The sequence below is a fragment of the Solea senegalensis genome, linkage group LG9, assembly GCF_019176455.1.
Source record: "Solea senegalensis isolate Sse05_10M linkage group LG9, IFAPA_SoseM_1, whole genome shotgun sequence".
Classification (NCBI taxonomy): Eukaryota; Metazoa; Chordata; class Actinopteri; order Pleuronectiformes; family Soleidae; genus Solea; species Solea senegalensis.
In genome coordinates, this window is record NC_058029.1 from 1,150,233 (window position 1) to 1,171,990 (window position 21,758).

The 21,758-nt window shown below is 40.6% G+C and overlaps 3 protein-coding genes and 1 long non-coding RNA gene across 4 annotated transcripts in view; 3 read left to right on the forward strand and 1 right to left on the reverse strand.

The window, feature by feature from the left end:
* LOC122775265 overlaps window positions 1–17,091 on the reverse strand; it is a 25,155-nt gene extending 8,064 nt beyond the window's left edge. Inside the window, exons 1-5 of the long non-coding RNA XR_006361081.1 lie at window positions 16,840–17,091; window positions 16,422–16,482; window positions 16,243–16,337; window positions 4,021–4,084; window positions 2,251–3,293 (exon numbers count right to left, since the gene is read on the reverse strand). This is a non-coding gene — a long non-coding RNA (uncharacterized LOC122775265). The remainder of the gene's footprint in view (window positions 1–2,250; window positions 3,294–4,020; window positions 4,085–16,242; window positions 16,338–16,421; window positions 16,483–16,839) is intronic.
* LOC122775263 (protein rapunzel-like) lies at window positions 2,846–7,684 on the forward strand. Its single transcript, XM_044035095.1, has 3 exons — window positions 2,846–2,908; window positions 5,650–5,719; window positions 6,056–7,684. The coding sequence occupies exon 3, from the start codon at window positions 6,087–6,089 to the stop codon at window positions 6,768–6,770; it is 684 nt and encodes a 227-aa protein (XP_043891030.1). The 5' UTR covers window positions 2,846–2,908; window positions 5,650–5,719; window positions 6,056–6,086; the 3' UTR covers window positions 6,771–7,684.
* Window positions 14,000–15,135, forward strand: LOC122775264 (protein rapunzel-like). Its single transcript, XM_044035096.1, has one exon. The coding sequence runs from the start codon at window positions 14,067–14,069 to the stop codon at window positions 14,748–14,750; it is 684 nt and encodes a 227-aa protein (XP_043891031.1). The 5' UTR covers window positions 14,000–14,066; the 3' UTR covers window positions 14,751–15,135.
* A 72-nt stretch (window positions 17,092–17,163) lies between the features above and the next one.
* LOC122774251 (protein rapunzel-like) lies at window positions 17,164–21,618 on the forward strand. The gene is made up of 3 exons (XM_044033356.1): window positions 17,164–17,349; window positions 19,612–20,108; window positions 20,511–21,618. Exons 2-3 carry the CDS (start codon window positions 19,615–19,617, stop codon window positions 21,199–21,201), a joined length of 1,185 nt encoding a protein of 394 aa, XP_043889291.1. The 5' UTR covers window positions 17,164–17,349; window positions 19,612–19,614; the 3' UTR covers window positions 21,202–21,618.
* The last annotated feature ends 140 nt before the right edge of the window (window positions 21,619–21,758 follow it).

Genomic DNA, 21,758 nt, shown 5'->3' on the forward strand with positions numbered 1-21,758 from the left:
TACATATACACAGTAAATCTAAGAAAAAAATGAAAACACCTCATTAACAAGCAACAATAATACAAGGGAAGGCGATTTGTGAAGAAGTTGCAGTGGGATGGATTTGTTGCCTTGTGTCTGAACTGAAACGTTTCACTGAAGTTAGGGCTGAACAATTTTTAAATAAATATCGAATCGATTTAGATTTATTCATTTAAAATCATATTTTCGCACACATTTGAACAAATATTGCGCGTCCTATGATTAGAAAGTTGCAGTCGGTCATAATGTGAACTTTTAATTAACTGAACGACTGCTCTACAATCTGTCGTCCACATAAACGCAATACACACAAAGTCAAATTCAGGAATAGGCTGATAATTCCATACATTTTTATGACAAATTCTGTGAAGATCATGAAAGTTTGAATTAAGTTTCTACATATATAGTAAATGTGGGAGCAGTAAATACAAATCAGTTCATTTGAATGACAAATAGTTTTTGTTTTTTTTTAACGTTGAATAAGTGTGGAATGTAAGTTTTACATTTAAATATAAAAAGAAATTCCAAATTGGCTGAATAATGTCCTCACTGAGCTGAACATTTTGAATTGTCTACAACTTTGAATTTGTGGAGCTGGTGAGAAGCAGAAGTCTTGTGTTTTTGAAGAATTTTGAATTTATTTTTATCTTCAACCATATGAAATACTTCAATTAGAAAAGTAGAAGCAATAAAGCTTTAAAGTCTGAAGTGTCTACAATGATGTATATGTGAAACCTGCACGAAGTGGACGAAGAAAGGGAGTGCATCTAAAGTGCGTTTCAATTCACTTGAATGAGAAATAGATTAGAAAGTGTGAAATATTAGAATAGAATTCTTTACTACTACAAATACTTTGACGTATGTGGAGCCAGTGAGTATTTGAGAATGTATTTGTCTGAAGTTTGAATAAGACATTGATTTAGCTTTTTAAAGTTGAACATTGTTGAATACTTCAGAAAATGTCAAATATTCCCAGAACAACATAGCAATCCCACTAATAATACTAACAACAACAACAACAACAACAACAACAACACCAGATAGATACACGCTCGGGGGTTTGACCTTGTCACAACAGTCTGAACCAAAGAAACACTTCATGTGTTCATTGTAATTAGTGAGGCTTTGAAAGCGTCACCAGCGTTGCTCCTTCATTCCTTCTGCCCTGCAGCTACAATAACTCGGTTTGTTGCAACAGAGGCTGTTTGAGTGTGTTAAAATGTGCGCGTGCAGCCTGAAATTACGCATCTGAACCGCAGCCGGACGCACAGCTGATGTTACACAAGGCCAGTGTGATGTGTGTGTGTGTCTGCAGGATCATATAGAAGCGTGAACATTCATCACTGTGTGACTGTTCGGAGGGAAATGTGAGCTGTTAGACAGCTGCAGCAGGAGCAGGAGGAGCAGGAGGAGCAGGAGCAGGAGGAGCAGGAGCAGGAGCAGGCGGTGCGTCCTGCTGGAATAAACGACACACGCGCGCGACTGTTGAAGCACCAGCAGCTGATGTGATAAAGAAGGCTTTGTCATTTTTCATCTTTTTATTCACAACAGTTTCCACGAGTGGACAGCGCTCCTCTTGTGCTGCTACTGCTGCTGCCTGAGGCCGCGTGTTCCGTGGGGGCGGGGGGTCCGGGGTCTGTAACCAGCTGCATCTCAGGTCCGAACACGGGAAGATAACGCCCTGCATGTTTGTGTGTCTACTGTATATATGTGTGTGTGTGTGTGTGTGTGTGTGTGCTGTAGACGTAAACATGGCTGGAGGAGGAGGAGGAGGAGGAGGAGAGGACTGATGACGCGTCACTGGCAGCTGCCACATTCATTTGCATGAGGGAAAACCGCCTGAACCGTCATCTTTCAGGATTTCTCTGAATGTTTTGTCGCATTTACGACACACTCGCGTCTATTCTGCGCCTCCGCTGTCAGTGAAGCCGGGATCGCGCATGTGGATCATTTTTGCGCACCGAACAGGTGCGTTTACAGCTCAGGTTTCTGGATGGTAGATTTGATTAGTGGCATATGCGAGTGCTGTTAGTCTTATGAAATAGATATTTAAGCAAAAATAACACATTTGAAAGCGTTTCATTACAGCTGTATTGTCTGTGGGGCCACTGCGCCATTTTGGAGACACTTGGCTTTCAATCTGACTTGAAGTCGGACGTTTTGAGAGTAAATTTAATATTTTCACCACAACTTAGCATATTTTTTTGACAGAATTATTATTTTAATTACCTTTTGTCCAGGAAGAACTTCCACTTTCCGCCACTGGAGTCTTTGTTGGGCTCTCTCTGCCTTTGGATACACCTGCTCGTTTTTGTTGAAGCCAATTTGGACCCACTGATTTCTTTTTGTTCTGTTGGATTCTACTGTTGTGGAAATCTTTTCTTTCGACTTGTTTCACTCAGTCCATAAGAAAGGGGCCTCTTTGTGTCAAACATGCCCCATAAACAGACCATTTGCATCCTCCAGCATGCTCCAGGGCTTGGCAGACGCACAGACAGCAGCACAGAGTCTCTGAGCGCTCAGCTGCGCACTGACTGACAATTGTGCCGTAGTTTCAACTGTAGGACTACAGAATGGACCAAAATAAGTTTGAACCATAGGGGTGGACCATGGTGGATGTGAGGAGTGGGTTTTATTGTTAAAGGCCGTTAATGTGCCATTTTAAAATAACATTTTTGAGCCTTGTCTGTTTTGAACCAAAATGACCATTTTGGTGATGTTTGGGCTTTTTGGGGCTCTTTATAATAGACTGAGTCCAATTTGATCACCCCCTCACATTCAACAAACATGGAAGTGTCCTTTTTGCAGGGCTTGCTGGGAAGAAGAAGGAGGCTATCGAGGTTGGGACGTTTCAGAGGGAGGTGTTGGTAGAGCCATTGGCAAAAAGGTAAGAAATCCTCTGTCCTGTTGGGACTATTGGTGCCCAGTGTCGGCTGGGAAGTGGATAAAGACGGTAAAGTAAACATTTACACAGAGAAAGTGAGGTTTTCAGGTGTATATTGATGTCATTTTTAGTGTGATCCAGCAGGGAGGGCCAGGGCATTATGGTGTGCAGTAACAAGGAAACATGGAGGTACGGCTAGGGGGAGCCATAGCTGAGCAGGAAGCCAGCTGAGTGGCCCTCAGCTGTAAGGAGAGAGAGGATGTCAGGCTTATTGTTGTACTTACAAACACGACAGAAGTCCGGACGTGTATTCTAGTCGCCATTAAAAGTCCTTGTTTCAAGTGTATGCGCTTCAGGGCTGAACTGCTGTCGTCACACAGGCTGGGACCTGGAGACACACACACACACACACACACACACACAGAGACAGAGACAGAGGACATCGTCGTTTACTTTCACTAAAGGACACAGAAGATGATGCATTTCATGCACTTTTAGAGTCATTTAAATAGAATAGAACATGTGGATTAGCCCACAGTGGCTATGATCATAAATAACAGTCAAGATGGCCGCTGCACTCCAGGTGAGGTCAGCCTGACACTTCCTGATCACACACACACACACACACACACACACACACACACACACACACACACACACACACACACAGTCAAATGTTATTATTATCTAAAACCTTGTAAACCTTGTAAACCTCACAGACACTGAGCCACAGCTTCTCACTGACAGATGTCCTTCACTGTCTTTACACAGCTGTGATTGGTTAATCCACACTGTAGGAATCTATGTCAGTAGTTGAATGTATTGACTGCTGATTAGCATTATTATTTATTGATCTAAAACCAATACATTTGTTTCAACTTAAAACGATTTTAAAATGAAAATGTGTTGATTTTAAGATTAAAACAGGGTGAATTTGCTGTTATGTGTTAAACTGTAGATGCCACATAACTCATCATCATAGACCTTGGGCAAAAATAGCAGATATTATTATTATTATTATTATTATTATTATTATAATTATTACTTAAGACGTGTATATTAGAGTCTAGCTCTCAGAAAAGGAAAAAAAACAAAAAAATTAACCCTTTCATTACCGGCATGTTTTGCTGTAGATTGTGAACACACGGGGCCTTTTCTCTTGTGGGGCATCATCTGCATCTGTGGAAACACACATTTAACACAAGAATGCACTTTGTTAATAGTTTAGATTCTATAATATACCATTTATAGAGCATTTATTGATACTTGCTGTTGCTGGAAACGTACCCAAAAGACCTGTACGGGCAGACCAGATGGTTTTATGTTGAATAAAAAATATTTTTACAAGCCTCTAAAATAGACTTTCTAAATGTTTTTATGGATGTTTTAAAGTCAGTTTATAAGACATTTTCATCGTAGGTTCCATGAGAATTTGAAGAAGTGAAATTGTTGCTTGTGTTGTTGTTGTTTTCAGGCTTTTAAAGTCATCATTAAAAGTGAACCTGTAGTTAAAGGGTTAAATCGTGCTGCAGAGCGTCACTGCTCTCAGTCAGTCCACGGTGGTGGTGCTGAAATGTCATGGTGGACGTGATGGGTGTTTCCACCAGCGTTGTTGGTAAATTACTGCCCCCCTCTGGTGGACGTAGGTCATGAAGGAGAGGAAAGCAAAAGAGAAACGCAGTCAGTCAGTGTGTGTGTGTGTGTGTGTGTGTGTGTGTGCGTGCGCGTGCGTGCATGCGTGTCAGTCAGAGACCTGTTTGAACTTGCCCTGTGTGTGTCTGTCTGTCTGTCTGTCTGAGGTACGACTGCAGTGCGGATCCTGAGCCATAAACTGACACTTCCTGATCATGATAGTATTCCAGTAATAATAATCAATAAAAAACACAGCAGCCATTTTGACCCTTAAAGCACTTTAAACCAGCACAAACCTTTAAACCGAGGCAGCGAAATAGAACCCCGCCCTCTTTGTTTATCCACAATGCCACTGGCATGAGGACAGTTTGGTGTGGAAACCATGTTGCATTATGGATTATTCTATTATTATTATTTTATTATCCCATTGAGATTAAGAACCTCTTTTTCAAGGGAGTCCTGGCCAAGATAAGCAGCAGCAAATCGACAGTTACACGCAAATGATGGTAGTAGCTGCTGTTGCATAATAAACATGTCGCAGTCCTCAGTCATGCGACGCCTCAGTTAAGTGTGGCTGGTTTCTCTGTCCCACCCGTTTGCTGCTGCTGCTGCTGCTGCTGCTGCTGCTGCTAGTGTGTGAACACTGCTGCAGGAGCTATCAGCGCGTTCCATAGAAACAGACGGGGAGCAGCGTGGTGCTGAAAGGCTCCGGTGCTGAATGGAACGGTTCCACAGAGAGGGAGAGACTTTTAACTCCTTCACTGCTGAAACGTGCAGCAAAATGGCCAAAAAACAACTTTTTACAACCTGAACGGGCTGAAAGAGTCAATAAAAACATTTCATTTCCTGCCATCGCCGCTGCAATTTGATTTGCTAGAGTCAAGTCAATATTTACAGTGATGCAGTGTAATACTGTAGATTAAAAAACATAATGGAACTTTGCACAATAAACAACACTAACTCATAAGTTCCTCATGGTCAATTTGTGTTTTAGTGAATGGGAAAAAACACGAGTGACTTGAAGATGCTGTCGAGCTCCCGCACCACATCAGTCGATGCATGTTGTGTGTTGTTTACTCTCCTCTCATGTCTGAATATGTGTTTGTCTTTAGTTTCAGGAATCATCTCGTTCCACAGTCGACTGCAACAACACGACCTGAGCTCCACGGAGAGAAACTGAAAGTAAGATGCTGTCCATCGTCTGCCACCAGCTGATCTCTGTCTCTGCTCAGTCGTCCATCATGTTGGAATAATCTGTGAAACTCACCGTGAAATGTGTTTTCTATGTGACTGACAGAGCGATCAGAAGAATGAATCCGTTATAACTGTGTAATGAAGTGAACACACAGAATTTCTTGTATGTCAGTACGAAACATATGTGAAGAATGGATTGGTTTTGACCTCGTTTGACCTCGTTTGACCTCGTTTGACCCTTAATAATCAAAAATGTCCCCCTGTGTGTGTGTGTGTGTGATCAGTCTTGAAAACCGTTAGTTAACTTCCTGTCTCGTTTTCTAGATCTACACACTGTGACCTCCACACCTGAACCATGATGGACGAGGAGATCATCGAGGACCAGACCAAGCTGAAGCAGGGCCTGATCCAAGTGCTGCACTGCGTGGCCACCATCTCCTCAGCAGCAGCCGTGGTTAACCCCATCTTCGGCGTGGCTGGCTCCCTGATCCGGGTGGTGCTACACCACGTCGACGATGAGGACATCCGCACCCTCAAACGTGAGTTTGGCTCGGTCCACCAAAGGCTGGACCAGCTGTCTCAGCAGAACCGTAACACCCTGGTGCAGATCAAGAAGGAGACGCTGAACAGCCAGTACTGTCAGGTGGAGGGGAACCTGAAGAACCAGTTCAGGAAGTTCATGGAGATGGTGGAGGCACAGCCGGACCTCCGCGAACGCAAGAAGGAAGACTTCGAAGAGAGCTACAGCAATGACTTGGGTGATCAGAACCTCCACACCCTCTATGATGGTGTGGTGGGTAAACCCAAGCTCTTCAGCAGGCCCATCCTGGAGGTTTACCTCAAACACTCGGAGGGCGACCGCCATACCATGGAGCAACTGTGCACACGTCTCACCTATCTGTTCTGCATCGGGCTCATCGCCCTCATGGGACATGCGGCCGTCACCGGAGACGACGAAGAGAGTCTGTGCGAAGAGTGGGCCGAGAAGATGGAGCACGTGCAGGATAAGATGCAGGAAGCTCTGCGCTTGTGCAAATGAAGAAGCGCCATCATAAAAAGAGCTTTTCTCCTCTGCTGCTTTCTGCTTCTTACTCCGGGGTCCATGTTCCTCCTCTGCCTCTTAACGTTTCTCTTTCTCTCAGCACTTTGTCGGGTCACCAGTTGAGAACATAACGATAACGATTGAGCATCTTTGGCTGCATTTACACTGACCATGGCAGTGTATGGTCAAATCAGAGTCAAGCCTCATTAGTATGTGGAAATAATACATGTATACAAATACTATGGAACACGTGTACACAGTCTGCGATCACATGACCGTTTCAACCGGCGCAACGGAGGACGAGGCCTCTCACGAGTGCCTTTTTAAGCCTCTCAAATTTCATAGTAACGACACTTTCGCTTCCAAGTCAGTAGCCACGCCCATCACGTAATCACCTGATTTCAGATGTGGGTTAGATTTGAAAGACAATGTTACCTGATACAGGAAACATCAAGACCCTCAGTGTCAACCAAACACTTCTGATAGAAACACATGTACTAACACTACATAGAAAAGATGCCATTATTGTCCATTATGTCTCAGTACTATGATTAAAACTTACTCTGCTAGTAAGTTACTATATCACACACACACACACACACACTAATATTGGTAGCTTTAAAGCGTCCTTTCTCTGTATTTTCTGGCTAATATAAAATATCACAACATAACATTTAAATGTTTATTTGAAATTTGATTCACTAGGGATGCACAATATTATCTGCACCATATTATTGACTATCTGCAAACACACTAAGGTCCCTGATATGGCTGTTGACTATAACAGGTGGCTCAATAGGCGGCCACCTCCATGTCCTCTGTGCTGGCGCCCTCTACTGCTTTCTTTTATGTTTAGTTATTTTGCACAATGAAGAAAATATATATCTGACATGAGTATGAAAAATATTCACTACAGAAGAGACTAAATACAGTTGGTGGTATATTTACACACACACACACACAAATATACATATATATATATATATATATATATATATATATATATATGTATATATATATGTATGTATATATGTATGTATGTATATATATATATACATATGTATGTATATATATATATATGTATATGTATATATGTATATATATATGTATATATATATATATATATATATATGTATATGTATGTATATATATATATGTATATATATATATATGTATATGTATGTATATATGTATATGTATGTATATATATATATGTATATATATATATATATATATGTATATGTATGTATATATATATGTATGTATATATATATATATATATACATATATATATATATATATATATACATATACAGTTCAGGGCTGCAACTAAGGATTATTTTCATAGCTGATTATTCTCGATGAACTTAAATGTCAGAAAATGTTGATCAGTGTTTCCCAGATTTTTATACTTTCTTTTTCATCAAAGTTATTCAGTTTTAATATTTGTTGTATGGAAAAGAACACAGAAAGCATTCATATTCACAACCTCTGTGAAAAACCACAGAATAAAACACATTTGTTTAGACTAGTAATCGATTAATCGCTGTGGCCCTAAACACACTAAGCAGTTGCTGGATTAATGTGTACTACAGCAAGCTTAAGCTGCAGTAACTACAGTACTTGGTCAATATAAAAGATGAAATATGTCCTGATTGTATTGTATTGATGAGAAAACAGTTGCACAACAGACGAGATGCCAAACACTCTCATGAAAAACGACAGATATTCCAAAGTTGAACTATGAATGTAACTAATCTTTAAATCATGCATCTGTTATCAGACATGAGTGCATGTCAGTGAAGCACTGACCCATGATCAACACTTTGGTTTGTTTTTCCTTGCGTCTTCACTGACGCCATGTTTTCAGTGAGTGTCTTGGTGCGGTCAGTGCTGACGTCATGATGCACTCAGCTCATCTGTTGCTGTGCAGCACTACATTTAACGTTTTTATACTCGAGTTTTACAAGCAGCTGTCACTGAATTATTTGTCTTCTTTGCCATTTTCAGTGAAACACTAAAAGTATAAAGAAACAATGATCACCTGTGTGAAGAACACTAAAATCTGGAAAATGAACGGTTACATTTTGCTGTAATTCAAACATCCAAACCTTATTTTATATTATTGTAAACACTCCATCACAACAGGCCACACATAACACTATGTTCTTCCATTTTAATGCCTTTTTACTTTATTTTTTTACTAGTTTGACTTGAAGAATGAATCATTTCCCTTTGACTTGGGGAATATGCACTCTTATTATACATGCATATATATATCATTTTTAATGAGATTCTTTGGTGGATGTGTCGGTGTATATGTATATATTTTTTTGTCATCATCTGACCAACAGGTTGTTGGCTTCATTATGCAAAGGCATTATATCTTGAATGGGCTCTGTGTGCTACACTTTAAACTGAAATGTGTAAATGTAAAAGTTCTATTTTTGACTGCTGGTGTCCTGAGGTTTTTTTTATCACTTACAAACACATGATTTATGAAAGATAGGACTTGATTTTAGACTTCCCTAAGTCTGTGTCTGTTGTTGCAACACATTCACTATGTGCTTCATAAATATAATCAACGTGATGCAGGAAATGTATATGAAAGACCGCCTTTATTTGAAACATCATATAAATATGAATGTGTGATGGATCACTATAAATAAATATAAGTGAATGTAAGTTGGAGTTGTTCATTCTTTATATTGCATAAGTAGATATCTGTATCTGTAATGACGCCCTGGTGGCTGTTATATATCAAATAAACTGCTGACATATACTAAATATTATATACATCAAAAATAATATAAATTCAACTCGTCAGTAACAGTCTATTTGTGTTATAGCAGAATTTGACCATGTTTATAGCCAATGTCATTGTTTCTAACACATGTAAATATCCTTCATTTAACATTAAAAAGCCAAAGAAATGCAGCAGGTATAATCTGAAAAAAGGTCATAAGTATATTTAAAGATCATGTAAACATGAGTTATTTCATTTGTTATATTTTACAGTCTCTTAATAAATAACCATAATCTCTATGAAATATTCAGGCTCATGAATCAGAGATTTTAAAACAACTGTGTGGTATTACAACGTCTGAGGAAATGGAAGAAGAAGACGACAAATTGGATTAAAAATACTTGGACCTGCTCCAGTAACTCAAGTCACTGAACTTTGATAGATAGATAGATAGATAGATAGATAGATAGATAGATAGATAGATAGATAGATAGATAGATAGATAGATAGATAGATAAATAGATGAAAAGAGAATAGATACAGATAAATAGATAGATAGATAGATAGATAGGATGAGATGAGAAGATAGATAGATAGATAGATAGATAGATAGATAGATAGATAGATGATGATAGATAGATAGATAGAGTAGATAGATAGATAGATAGTAGATAGATAGATAGATAGATAGATAGATAAGATAGATAGATGGATAGTAGATAGATAGATAGATAGATAGATAGATAGATAGATAGATAGATAGATAGATAGATAGATAGATAGATAGATAAGTAGATAGATAGATAAATAGATAGATAGATAGATAGATAGATAGATAGATAGATAGATAGATAGATAGAGATAGACAGATAGAGATAGATAGATAGATAGATAGATGGATAGATAGATAGATAGATAGATAGATAGATAGATAGATAGATAGATAGATAGATAGATAGATAGATAGATAGATAAGTAGATAGATGGATCGATAGATCGTTAGATAGATAGAGAAGATAGATAGATAGATAGATAGATAGATAGATAGATAGATAGATAGATAGATAGATAGATAGATAGATAGATAGATAGATAGATAGATAGATAGATAGATAGATAGATAGATAGATAGATAGATAGATAAGATAGATAGATAGATAGATAGATAGACAGATAGACAGATAGACAGATAGATAGAGACAGATAGATAGATAGATAAGATAGATAGATAGATAGATAGATAGATATATAGATATATAGATAGATAGAGTAGATATATAGATATAGATAGATAGATAGATAGATAGATAGATAGATAGATAGATAGATAGATAAGTAGATAGATAGATAGATAGATAGATAGATAGATAGATAGATAGAGTAGATCGATAGATAGATAGATAGATAGATATAAGTAGATAGATAGATGGGGTAGATGATAGATCGATAGATAGATAGATAGATAGATAGATAAGTAGATAGATATATAGATAGATAGATAGATAGATAGATAGATAGATTGACAGATAGATAAGTAGATAGATAGATAGATAGATAGATAGATAGATAGATAGATAGATAGATAGATAGATAGATAGATAGATAGATAAGTAGATAGATAGATAGATAGATAGATAGATAGATAGATAGATAGATAGATAGATAGATAGATAGATAGATAGATAGATATAGATAGATAGATAGATAGATAGATAGATAGATAGATAGATAGATAGATAGATAGATAGATAGATAGATAGATAGATAGATAGATAGATAGATAGATAGACAGATAGATAGATAGATAGATAGATAGATAGATAGATAGATAGATAGATAGATAGATAGATAGATAGATAGATAGATAGATAGATAGATAGATAGATAGATAGATAGATAGATAGATAGATAGATAGAAGATAGATGATAGATAGATAGATAGATAGATAGATAGATATAGATAGATTAGATAGATAGATATAGATAGATAGGAGATAGATAGATAGATAGATAGATAGATAGATAGATAGATAGATAGATAGATAGATAGATAGATAGATAGATAGATAGATAGATAGATAGATAGATAGATAGATAGATTGATAGATAGATAGATAGATAGATAGATAGATGAAGATAGATAGATAGATAGATAGATAGATAGAGACAGATATAGATACAGATAGATAGATAGAGATAGATAGATAGATAGATAGAGATAGATAGATAGATAGATTGACAGATAGATAAGTAGATAGATAGATAGATAGATAGATAGATAGATAGATAGATAGATAGATAGATAGATAGATAGATAGATAGATATCACTTTTTGGATGAATTGTTTTTTTTTAAACATTATTATTTTAGGAGTAGTTTTACTGCAACATACTTGTACTTTTCCTTGAGTATATATATTTGATGAAAGAACAGTTCCATTTAGGTTAAGAGACGGTCGTTACTTTTTTCTTTATATATTATTTAATATTATTACGTATGTTCGATCTATTTCTCTCACTGTTGTCTATGGCTGACAAAATCTTGCCAATCAAATGCAGCCAGTTGAGTCACATGACTCCGTGCCGCGGCACCAGCTGTTAGCCGCAGATTTCGGCTCCAAGTGGACTTAAAACACACCAGCGGCTCGTTGTTTACTGTGTCCGACACCGAGGCTCCCGTCTCCGGTTTCTGGTCTCCATCTCCGGGTTTTGGTCTCCTGTCTCTGGGTTTCTGGTCTCCTGTCTCTGGATTTTTGTCTGTTTCTGGGCTGTCTGGGTTTCTCCTGTCTCCGGTTTCCTGGTCTCCTATCTCGGGTTTTGGTCACTTGTCTCGGGTTTCTGTCCTGTGTCGGTCTCCTGTCTCGGTTTCTGGTCTCCTGTCTGGGTTTTGGTCTCCCGTCTCGTTTCTGGTCTCCTGTCTCGGTTTCTGGTCTCCTGTCTCCAGGTTTTGGTCTCCCGTCTCTTTCTGGTCTCTCTCCGGGTTTTGGTCTCCTGTCTCCGGGTTTCTGTTGAACACTCCTGTGTCCGGGTTTTGGTCTCCTGTCTCCGGTTTCTGGTCTCTCTGTCTCTGGTTTCTGGTCTCCTGTCTCTGGGTTTTGGTCTCCTGTCTCTGGGTTTTGGTCTCCTGTCTCCTGGGTTTTGTCTCCTGTCTCGGTTTGGTCTCCTGTCTCCGGGTTTCTGTTGAACACTCCTGTGTCGGGTTTTGGTCTCCTGTCTCGGTTTCTGGTCTCTCCTGTCTCCGGGTTTCTGTTGACACTCCTGTGTCGGGTTTTGGTCTCCTGTCTCAGTTTCTGATCTCCTGTCTCCTGGGTTTTGGTCTCCTGGTTTCTGGTCTCTGTCTCCGGTTTCTGGTTTCTGTCTCCTGTCTCGGTTTCTGAGGTTTGGTCTCCCTTCCGTTTGGTCCCCTGTCTCCGGTCTCCCTCCGGTTCTCCGGTCTCTGGTCGGTTTGGTCTCCTCTCCGGTTTCTGGTCTCCTGTCTCGGGTTTTAGTTCCTGTCTCCTGTCTCGGTTTCTGTCTCTTTCTGGGTCTCCGGGTTTCTCCTGTTTTCTGTCCTCCTGTGTCTTTGGTCTCCTGTCTCCGGGTTTGGTCTCCTGTCTCCAGTTTTGGTCTCCTGTCTGGGTCCTCCTGTCTCCGGGTTTGGTCTCCTGTCTCTGGGTTTTGGTCTCCTGTCTCGGTTTCTGGTCTGTCTCTCCTGTCTCCTGGGTCTCCTGTCTCCGGGTTTCTGTTGAACACTCCTGTGTCGGGTTTTGGTCTCCTGTCTCGGTTTCTGGTCTCCTGTCTCGGGTCTCCTGTCTTTCTCCTGTCTCTGGGTTTTTGGTCTCCTGTCTCCTGTCTCCGGTTTCTGGTCTCCTGTCTCTGGGTTTTGGTCTCCTGTCTCCGGGTTTTTTTCTGCTCTCAGTTGTCCAACCAGTACTTTTACCACGCTGATGTATTTGAATTGGATAATCCGAATTTATTGTACTTTTAGTTAAACAGTGACATATTTAATTTCCCAAATAATTCATATATTATTGTTTTAGTTCAAAGGTTATTTATTTTATTATAAAGATTGTATTTATTGTTTTATTTAAAAAGATTATTATTTAACATATCTTCATTTGAACATTGCTGTTTTATATTATGTTGTGTCTACTTTTACTTCTACTTGAGTAATTATTATCTTAAAAGTAACAGTACCTTAACTTGAGTAATTCTTTGTGGTTACTCTACCCACCTCTGACAGACAGACAGTCAGACAGACAGACAGATGTGGAGGTCAGTGTGTACAGTTGCAAAGTGAACACGAGAGGGCGTCAGTACTACACTACACCTCTTAACACTTTTCTCTCTCTCTCTATGAATCACATGAATCGATCATCAGTAAATTAATTGTAAACACATTTATAAACACTTTTTTAATAAAGAAACAAAAAAAACAGTTGGTCACTCTGGAAAAAATGATTTTTAAATCTCAATGTGTGTGTGTGTGTGTGATCAGTCTTGAGAACCGTTAGTTAACTTCCTGTCTCGTTTTCTAGATCTACACACTGTGACCTCCACACCTGAACCATGATGGACGAGGAGATCATCGAGGACCAGACCAAGCTGAAGCAGGGCCTGATCCAAGTGCTGCACTGCGTGGCCACCATCTCCTCAGCAGCAGCCGTGGTTAACCCCATCTTCGGCGTGGCTGGCTCCCTGATCCGGGTGGTGCTACACCACGTCGACGATGAGGACATCCGCACCCTCAAACGTGAGTTTGGCTCGGTCCACCAAAGGCTGGACCAGCTGTCTCAGCAGAACCGTAACACCCTGGTGCAGATCAAGAAGGAGACGCTGAACAGCCAGTACTGTCAGGTGGAGGAGAACCTGAAGAACCAGTTCAGGAAGTTCATGGAGATGGTGGAGGCACGGCCGGACCTCCGCGAACGCAAGAAGGAAGACTTCGAAGAGAGCTACAGCAATGACTTGGGTGATCAGAACCTCCACACGCTCTATGATGGTGTGGTGGGTAAACCCAAGCTCTTCAGCAGGCCCATCCTGGAGGTTTACCTCAAACACTCGGAGGGCGACCGCCATACCATGGAGCGACTGTGCACACGTCTCACCTATCTGTTCTGCATCGGGCTCATCGCCCTCATGGGACATGCGGCCGTCACCGGAGACGACGAAGAGAGTCTGTGCGAAGAGTGGGCCGAGAAGATGGAGCACGTGCAGGATAAGATGAAGGAAGCGCTGAGCTTGTGCAAATGAAGAAGCGCCATCATAAAAAGAGCTTTTCTCCTCTGCTGCGTTCTGCTTCTTACTCCGGGGTCCATGTTCCTCCTCTGTCTCTTAACGTTTCTCTTTCTCTCAGCACTTTGTCGGGTCACCAGTTGAGAACATGTAATGTAATGTAACTATGTCATGTGCCATAACACTTACTGTCTGCCTGACAACAATGTTATTTTTAAACTTGTCTGGTTTCCTTATAACCTCTGTAACCACCTCAATCTAAAATCTACATCACTCACCGCAGAACATCCTGCATACACACACATGAACTAACACCTGCATATACATGTAATCTATTTTATCTAATCCATACATATACTCTGCTCTTGCAACAGGATTAAAAACTTCTTCACTTAACACTGAACAATCTCCACGTACATTATTTCCAGCTCCCGGAACCAGAATTCACTCGCGTGACTTTGTGCCGCCACAAACATAAGGATAAAATTGAGCATCTTTGGCTGCATTTACACTGACCATGACAGTGGCTGTTATATATCAAATAAACTGCTGACATATACTAAATATTATATACATCAAAAATAATATAAATTCAACTCGTCGATAACAGTCTATTTGTGTTATAGCAGAATTTGACCATGTTTACAGCCAATGTCATTGTTTCTAACACACGTAAATATCCTTCATTTATCATTAAAAATGCAGCTGGTATAATCTGAAAAAAGGTAAAAAGTGTATTTAAAGATCATGTGACCATGAGTTATCTCATGTGTTATATTTTACAGTCTCCTGCTCAAGTAACTCAAGTTACTGAACTTTGAATTTGACTGTGTGTGTGCACCCTCTGAAGTTCAAAACATAACAAAGTCACATTTAAGAAGCTCAAATCATAAAACCCAGTTTTACCCAAAAATCTATTCAAATGTAGATCATTGTTTTTGATAGAGAGATAGATAGATAGATAGATAGATAGATAGATAGATAGATAGATAGATAGATAGATAGATAGATAGATAGATAGAGATGTGGAGGTCAGTGTGTACAGTTGCAAAGTGAACATGAGAGGGCGTCAGTACTACACTACACGTGTTATCACGTTTCACTGAACGCGCTCACTGAGGGCTCTCTCTCTCCTCTCTCTCTCCTCTCTCTCTCTCTCTCTCTCGCTCTCTCCTCTCTCTCTCTCTCGCTCTCTCACACACGCACACACACACACACAGAATGACATGATTGCAAACTGACTCGTTTTTTCTTCTCAGGACACAAATACAAACTGAACCAGATGAACCACATGTATTGACAGCAGCAGCAGGAGGAGCAGGAGGAGGAGGAGGAGGAGGCTGAATTTAGCAGAAGTGCAGTAAATAAACGCACGGCTGAGGTTAAGAACCTCTGGAATGACACTAATGCATCATTATCCAGCAGGACAGGTTTGACTCACAGCTCACAGTGAGGGGGACAAAGACAGAGACAGCAGGTGTTAGAGAGTGCACAGATCTGAGGCTCTAACCTGTTGTGTGACGCATGTCCTCCATCATATGATGGAGGACATTTCTCTGTCGCTCCACGATGTGAGCTCGTTTCATGGAGACAATCAGTTCCCTCCTGTAGAAAGACAGAAACATTCCAGGTTTATTCACACAGGACACACTCATCTGAGGCCAAGTCATTCAGATGATGGAGATTTACCTCTTGATTTATGTGTTTCTGCTCAGGGAGGTTCAGCTTGGATACTTGCAGGGCGCGTCCCCTGCGCACAGATGAGGACACGTCAGGATTAATATGATCAGCGGTAACATTAGATTGTCATTTCTTGGTTTTTATTTAAATGAATGTAAAATGTCACATTCATCACATTTATTTAAATAAAATACGTTTGTTTTTTGTTTTTTTTGGGGGGTGATCACTGACGGAAGACGCAACTACCCCGCAACTACAGTCAAATTACCACGAATGCTTCTTTTCATATATATACATATATATATATGTATATATATATATATGTATATATATATGTATATATGTATATATATATATAGGAAATATGTTGATGATGTGATATCAAATCATAAAATTTTTGCATTTTAAAACAACAAAAACGTCTTACCTTGATTTGGATTCTGTAACATTTACAAGAAATGACGCGCATTATGTCTAGGAGGCGTTTGCGCCAAACGCGCACGAGTCCTCGCTGCCAGATCCAAATATGTTGCGCAAATATAGATAATGTTCCAATGAAATATAGATAGTTAAATTCAATTTGGTCCATTTTGATGAAAAGAAACTCGTCCTTTCATGGTGAACTGATGAAGACTGACTGAGGAGAAAATGGACCCAGAAAATGCGCTCTCTCTCTCTCTCTCTCTCTCTCACTCACACACATTCTCTCTCTCTCTCTCTCTCTCTCACTCACACACACACTCTCTCTCTCTCTCTCTCCGTTGCAGATATTAGTGCGTCTCCTCCTCCTCCTCTCCTGTTTTTGGACCCTCCTCGGCTCCACAGTGGAACACAGAACGTGGGAATTTTCCTTTTCAAACTGTCAAAGGAAAACAACACAAACTTGTTTGCAGCTGTTGATCAGACGTGAAGGAGCAGCGGGTCCCAGTTCTTTGAGGTAATAATAATAACCATGCTGTTATTTTATGAATGTGATGAATGTCATTATCTTCCATCAGCAGTAAATAAAGGTGTGTCTCCTGCGGCTCACATCTGACTGTGCGTAAAGATCCCACCGTTGCGCGTTTCTCTCTGGGTGCGCATGTCAAATCTTGTCTTTACATTATTGCGTCATGGATGTTTTTTTAAAAAAAAACAAAATGCACCGTGTACATGTTTATAAATTCTGACATATTTAGTGTATAATTCGGCCTTTCAACACAAGAATGACCAAGAACGTAGTGAACATGGAGGTTAAGTTGACGCAGCGTCTGAGCTTCAGACGCGGTTATTTATGTGTCAGGTTGCAAAGCACGGGGATGGAAGCGGGTTTGGAACAAGCCTCGGCCTTGGTCAGCTCTGCTCTGGAATTAGCCTCACAAGGACAAACGTGTCATTTGTCATCCATCTCTCAGGCCCCCCATTTTGTTTACATGATGTCACACCTGCTTCTTTTTGCCCTTGCTGTCTCAGATATGTGTTTTTCTCTCGTTGGAATGTTTGATATTCAGAAAGAAACATTTTTGATGTAATTGATGCTAAAGCTCAGAGTATATTTTCAGGTTTAAACAGTTAAAGGAACAGTTCGTTTAGAGAGATTTTGGACAATTCTTGTTATATTAAAGCTGCAGTGTGTTGAGTTTCATCCACATAATGTTTGGTTTTTACAATTAACAATTGAAATGGTAAATGGTCTGTATTCATGTAGCACCTTTCTTGTCTTATTGACTGCTTTACACTTCACTCATTCACTCACACGGAAGAAGACGCACACATAAACAGAGGTTTATCTTCAGGGGCCATTAATGTAATATATACAACAAAAACTTTTCACATGTCCAAGAATACGTCTGATCTTGCAGCAGAGAGAAGGAAATGCGTTCATAAGCCACTCTAGGAAGTAAATTACACCAACACCCACATGTTATTTAATTATTCACAATTAAATATTAGAGCTTGCTCACATCACTGTGTGAACATGGGCAAGAGCAGCTGTTGTTTCATACTGTATTCAACAGATGATAGGAGACTTCTGAATCTCTGCTCATCAGAAGTTGTCACTGGTGCTGGAGTTGACCACAGAGACCTGTATTTGGTCAAAACCAGTTGTCAGTGGAGCTCGTCCAGCAGATTCACGTGGCAAGGATGTCATTTTGGCCAACTACAGAATCTAAGAAAAAGGCAAAGTGATTGAAAACATGATTTTGTTTCCCTGCTTAAAACGATGACGACATGGGAGTGACGTCATGGACGCAGCTGTGTTTTGTTTCAGCTGTAGCTTCCATTTTAAGCGACTTGCCATTACAAGACTACAGACCATTAACCAATAGGAGGTGCTGTTCTCTCTGTACTTTTCTGTAATTGGTCAAATTGTGCTTTCAGACTTGAACAAGACTCAAATAATTTTGACTAAACATTGTACATAGTTGTATGGGACATTGTTGGGAAACTTTCCAAGGGTAATCTTCAGATTATGTAAGAATTTAGCAAGTACACACATCAGAGATTTCCCTGCTATTGTGAGTGTGTCTCATATGAACTATGCATTCTTCAAAATGGTAAAAATGGTTTATATCTCACCCTGAGTCGCTCTGTGATTGGTCAAACCCCCGATGTGACGCTCCACATTTAGTAGTGTAGCTGTAAACTGAGCTCAGAGGAAGAACACACAGTCAGATCGCTTGATTTACATTAGGTGTCACAGTCCGAGGAACAGGCAAGCGAGAACCCAAAAGCACGACAACGAGGCAGTCAAGTTTGTGGACTTAGTATGAAAACCAGGCAAACTAATCCGTCGAGGGGCAGGCAGTAATCCGGAGTCCAAGGCAAACCGGGTCGGAACAAAAGGCAATCCAGAAAATGCTGGAAAAAAACGAACACACAAGACAATCTGACAGCGGTTGAATGAAAATGGACTCGTATATATATATATACACAGAGGGACTAATGAGCAAATGGACTGCAGGTGAGGAGATGGGCGGGGAAAACCAGGTGAGGGAAATGAGTTGATTGCATGATATGGAGGAAAGGCGGGATCTGAAATGACAGGAGAATTAGTGACAAGACATGGAAAACAAATAAAAAGAAAGAGTGTTAGTGTCACTACGTTACATTAGGTCATCATGACACTTTCTAAAGTTACTATAACTTTACATTGACACTGACAGACAAGCACAGACTGTATTTTCTGTTTGTCCCTGTTCTGTGTCTCGTGTCTCAGAACATGTCCAGCTCATTGGAGAGGGTTGTGGCCCAGAAGAAGGAGGCCATTGAAGCTGTGATGGATATGTTTGAGAAAGGGGCCGAGGTGTTGGCCAGCGCTGTGGGCGAGCTCTTCCCCCTGTGCGAGGCTGCCGCTCCAGTTCTTCGTCTGGCCTTAGACAACGTCCACAGCAAAGAGGTCTTTTATGTCAAAGAGCAATTCCTGACGGTGAGGAACAAGCTGGATGTGCTGTCCGCCGAGCTGGAGGACATAGACTGCGAGATCAAGAAGGGGAGACTGGACTCGACATACTTCTCTGTGGAGGAGAACATTAGGAACCAGTTCAGGAAATACATGGACATACTGGAGGCCAAGCAGCAGTTCAGGGCGGTGAAGACCAGACTGTTTTTAGAGCACTTTGCTAAAACTGGAGGAGAGAAGAACCTGCATGTGCTGTATGATGCTCTGATGGGAACCAACAGCTTTGGAGAATCCATTTTAGAGTTGGTAGAAAGGTAAGATATTGTTTTCATCATAGAAACCTACTGTATATATAACTATGTCATATTGTGCCTTTGCTGTTTGAAGTCCTTTGTTCAGCTGGACCTCAGCATCACAACCGTGTCAGATAAGGCAGCAGCAGCATCTTCTGTGTCAAGATAAAATCCTTGCTTTTCCCTCTGGACTTTGGTGCTGGAGAGTTAGCAGTTTACAAACTGAAGTCTCCAGTCAGGAAAAGCAGTTTGCTGTGAACTTAATCATGTGTAGGTTTTATTTGGTGACATGTTTTCAGCGAGCGCAAACCTCCATGTCTCAGGCTCAGTCACATTCTAACCTCATCACCATTTGAACATGCATCACTTTCCATTTCTCATCAGACGTTGAACATGAAAGTGAACACTTTCTTCATTTTGCAGGTACGTAGCGAGGAACCGCCGTCTCTTGGAAGATTTCTGTGTCCGTATGAAGGAGCTCTTCTGTTTGGGCCTGATTGCTTTGCTGGGCCACTGTGCTCTAACGCAGGGCCAAGATGAAGAAGAAGAGAAGATCCAAGAGTGGAGCAACAAAATTGAGCAGGTGGAGTCCAGCATGAAGATGACCATTGAGTCGTGCGTCGCCGCCTTCCCGGAGCAAGCAAAACTAGACGCCCAGCGACTCCTGCAAGAAAAGGACGAGGAAAACCTGCAAGATACAACTCAGCTGCTCCTGGACTTTCTGGTGAAAAAGTATGATTGGGTCAGCTGGTCTGTGAGGCTGATCAACCACTCAGGCAGCACCTACCGGAACTGGCGAGCCGGGGAGCACTTCCACCATGTGGCGGGACAGAACTGGTTTGAGGTTCTCCAGGTGAACAACATAAACCTCGTGGTGTCGTACAGCACCAAAGCCCAGCCGGTGCCCCGCGACTGCATCCAGCAGGTGATGGAGGCTCAGGGGAAGAAGGGCAACGCTCCCGCGGTGGTGGAGGTGCTGGAGAAACAGCTGCGCGGGTTTGTGGTTCACGCCGTCAGTCGCCACAAGGAGTCTGCGGCAGCGTGGAGTTTCCCAGAAGAATGTCACTACTGGGAGAGACACAAGAACGTGGCCGTGTGTGTGCACTCGGAGTGAAGCTGTCACATGTCTGACATTTAGGATTTACATACCAGAGATATATATATATATATATGTATAGAGATTCTGATAAACTCACATACACTGCACCAAAGTCTGACATTATTTATACAAACAGATTTAACAAAAAGCTCATCTCACACAGTGTGCACTGCTTTGTAAGCGACTCACTCCTCACACCAAAGTCCTAATGGAGAATCTGTGATTGTCCGTGGCAGCACACAGGAGCTGCTGATGTGTTATTATGTGACTTTGGTGTTTGAACAGCAGTAAAACCACTGATTTTCTCTCTGGACTTTGGTGTGGAAGAGTGAGTCTGTTTTTGTTTCAGTGAGTGCGAGCATCCGTGTCTGAAGCTGGAGCTGCTGTCTGTCAAATTACAAGAGAATAAATGGAAATGGTAAATGAAAAGAACCTCAAAAATCAGTTACAGTTCAGTCTTGTGAATTCCCATCAATGTTATATCCTCGTTACATTAAAAATGAAGTCATGACTTATTAATCAGTGAGGTTTTCATAGAATAGGGTCAATATTATTGGCCACCACCCAAATTA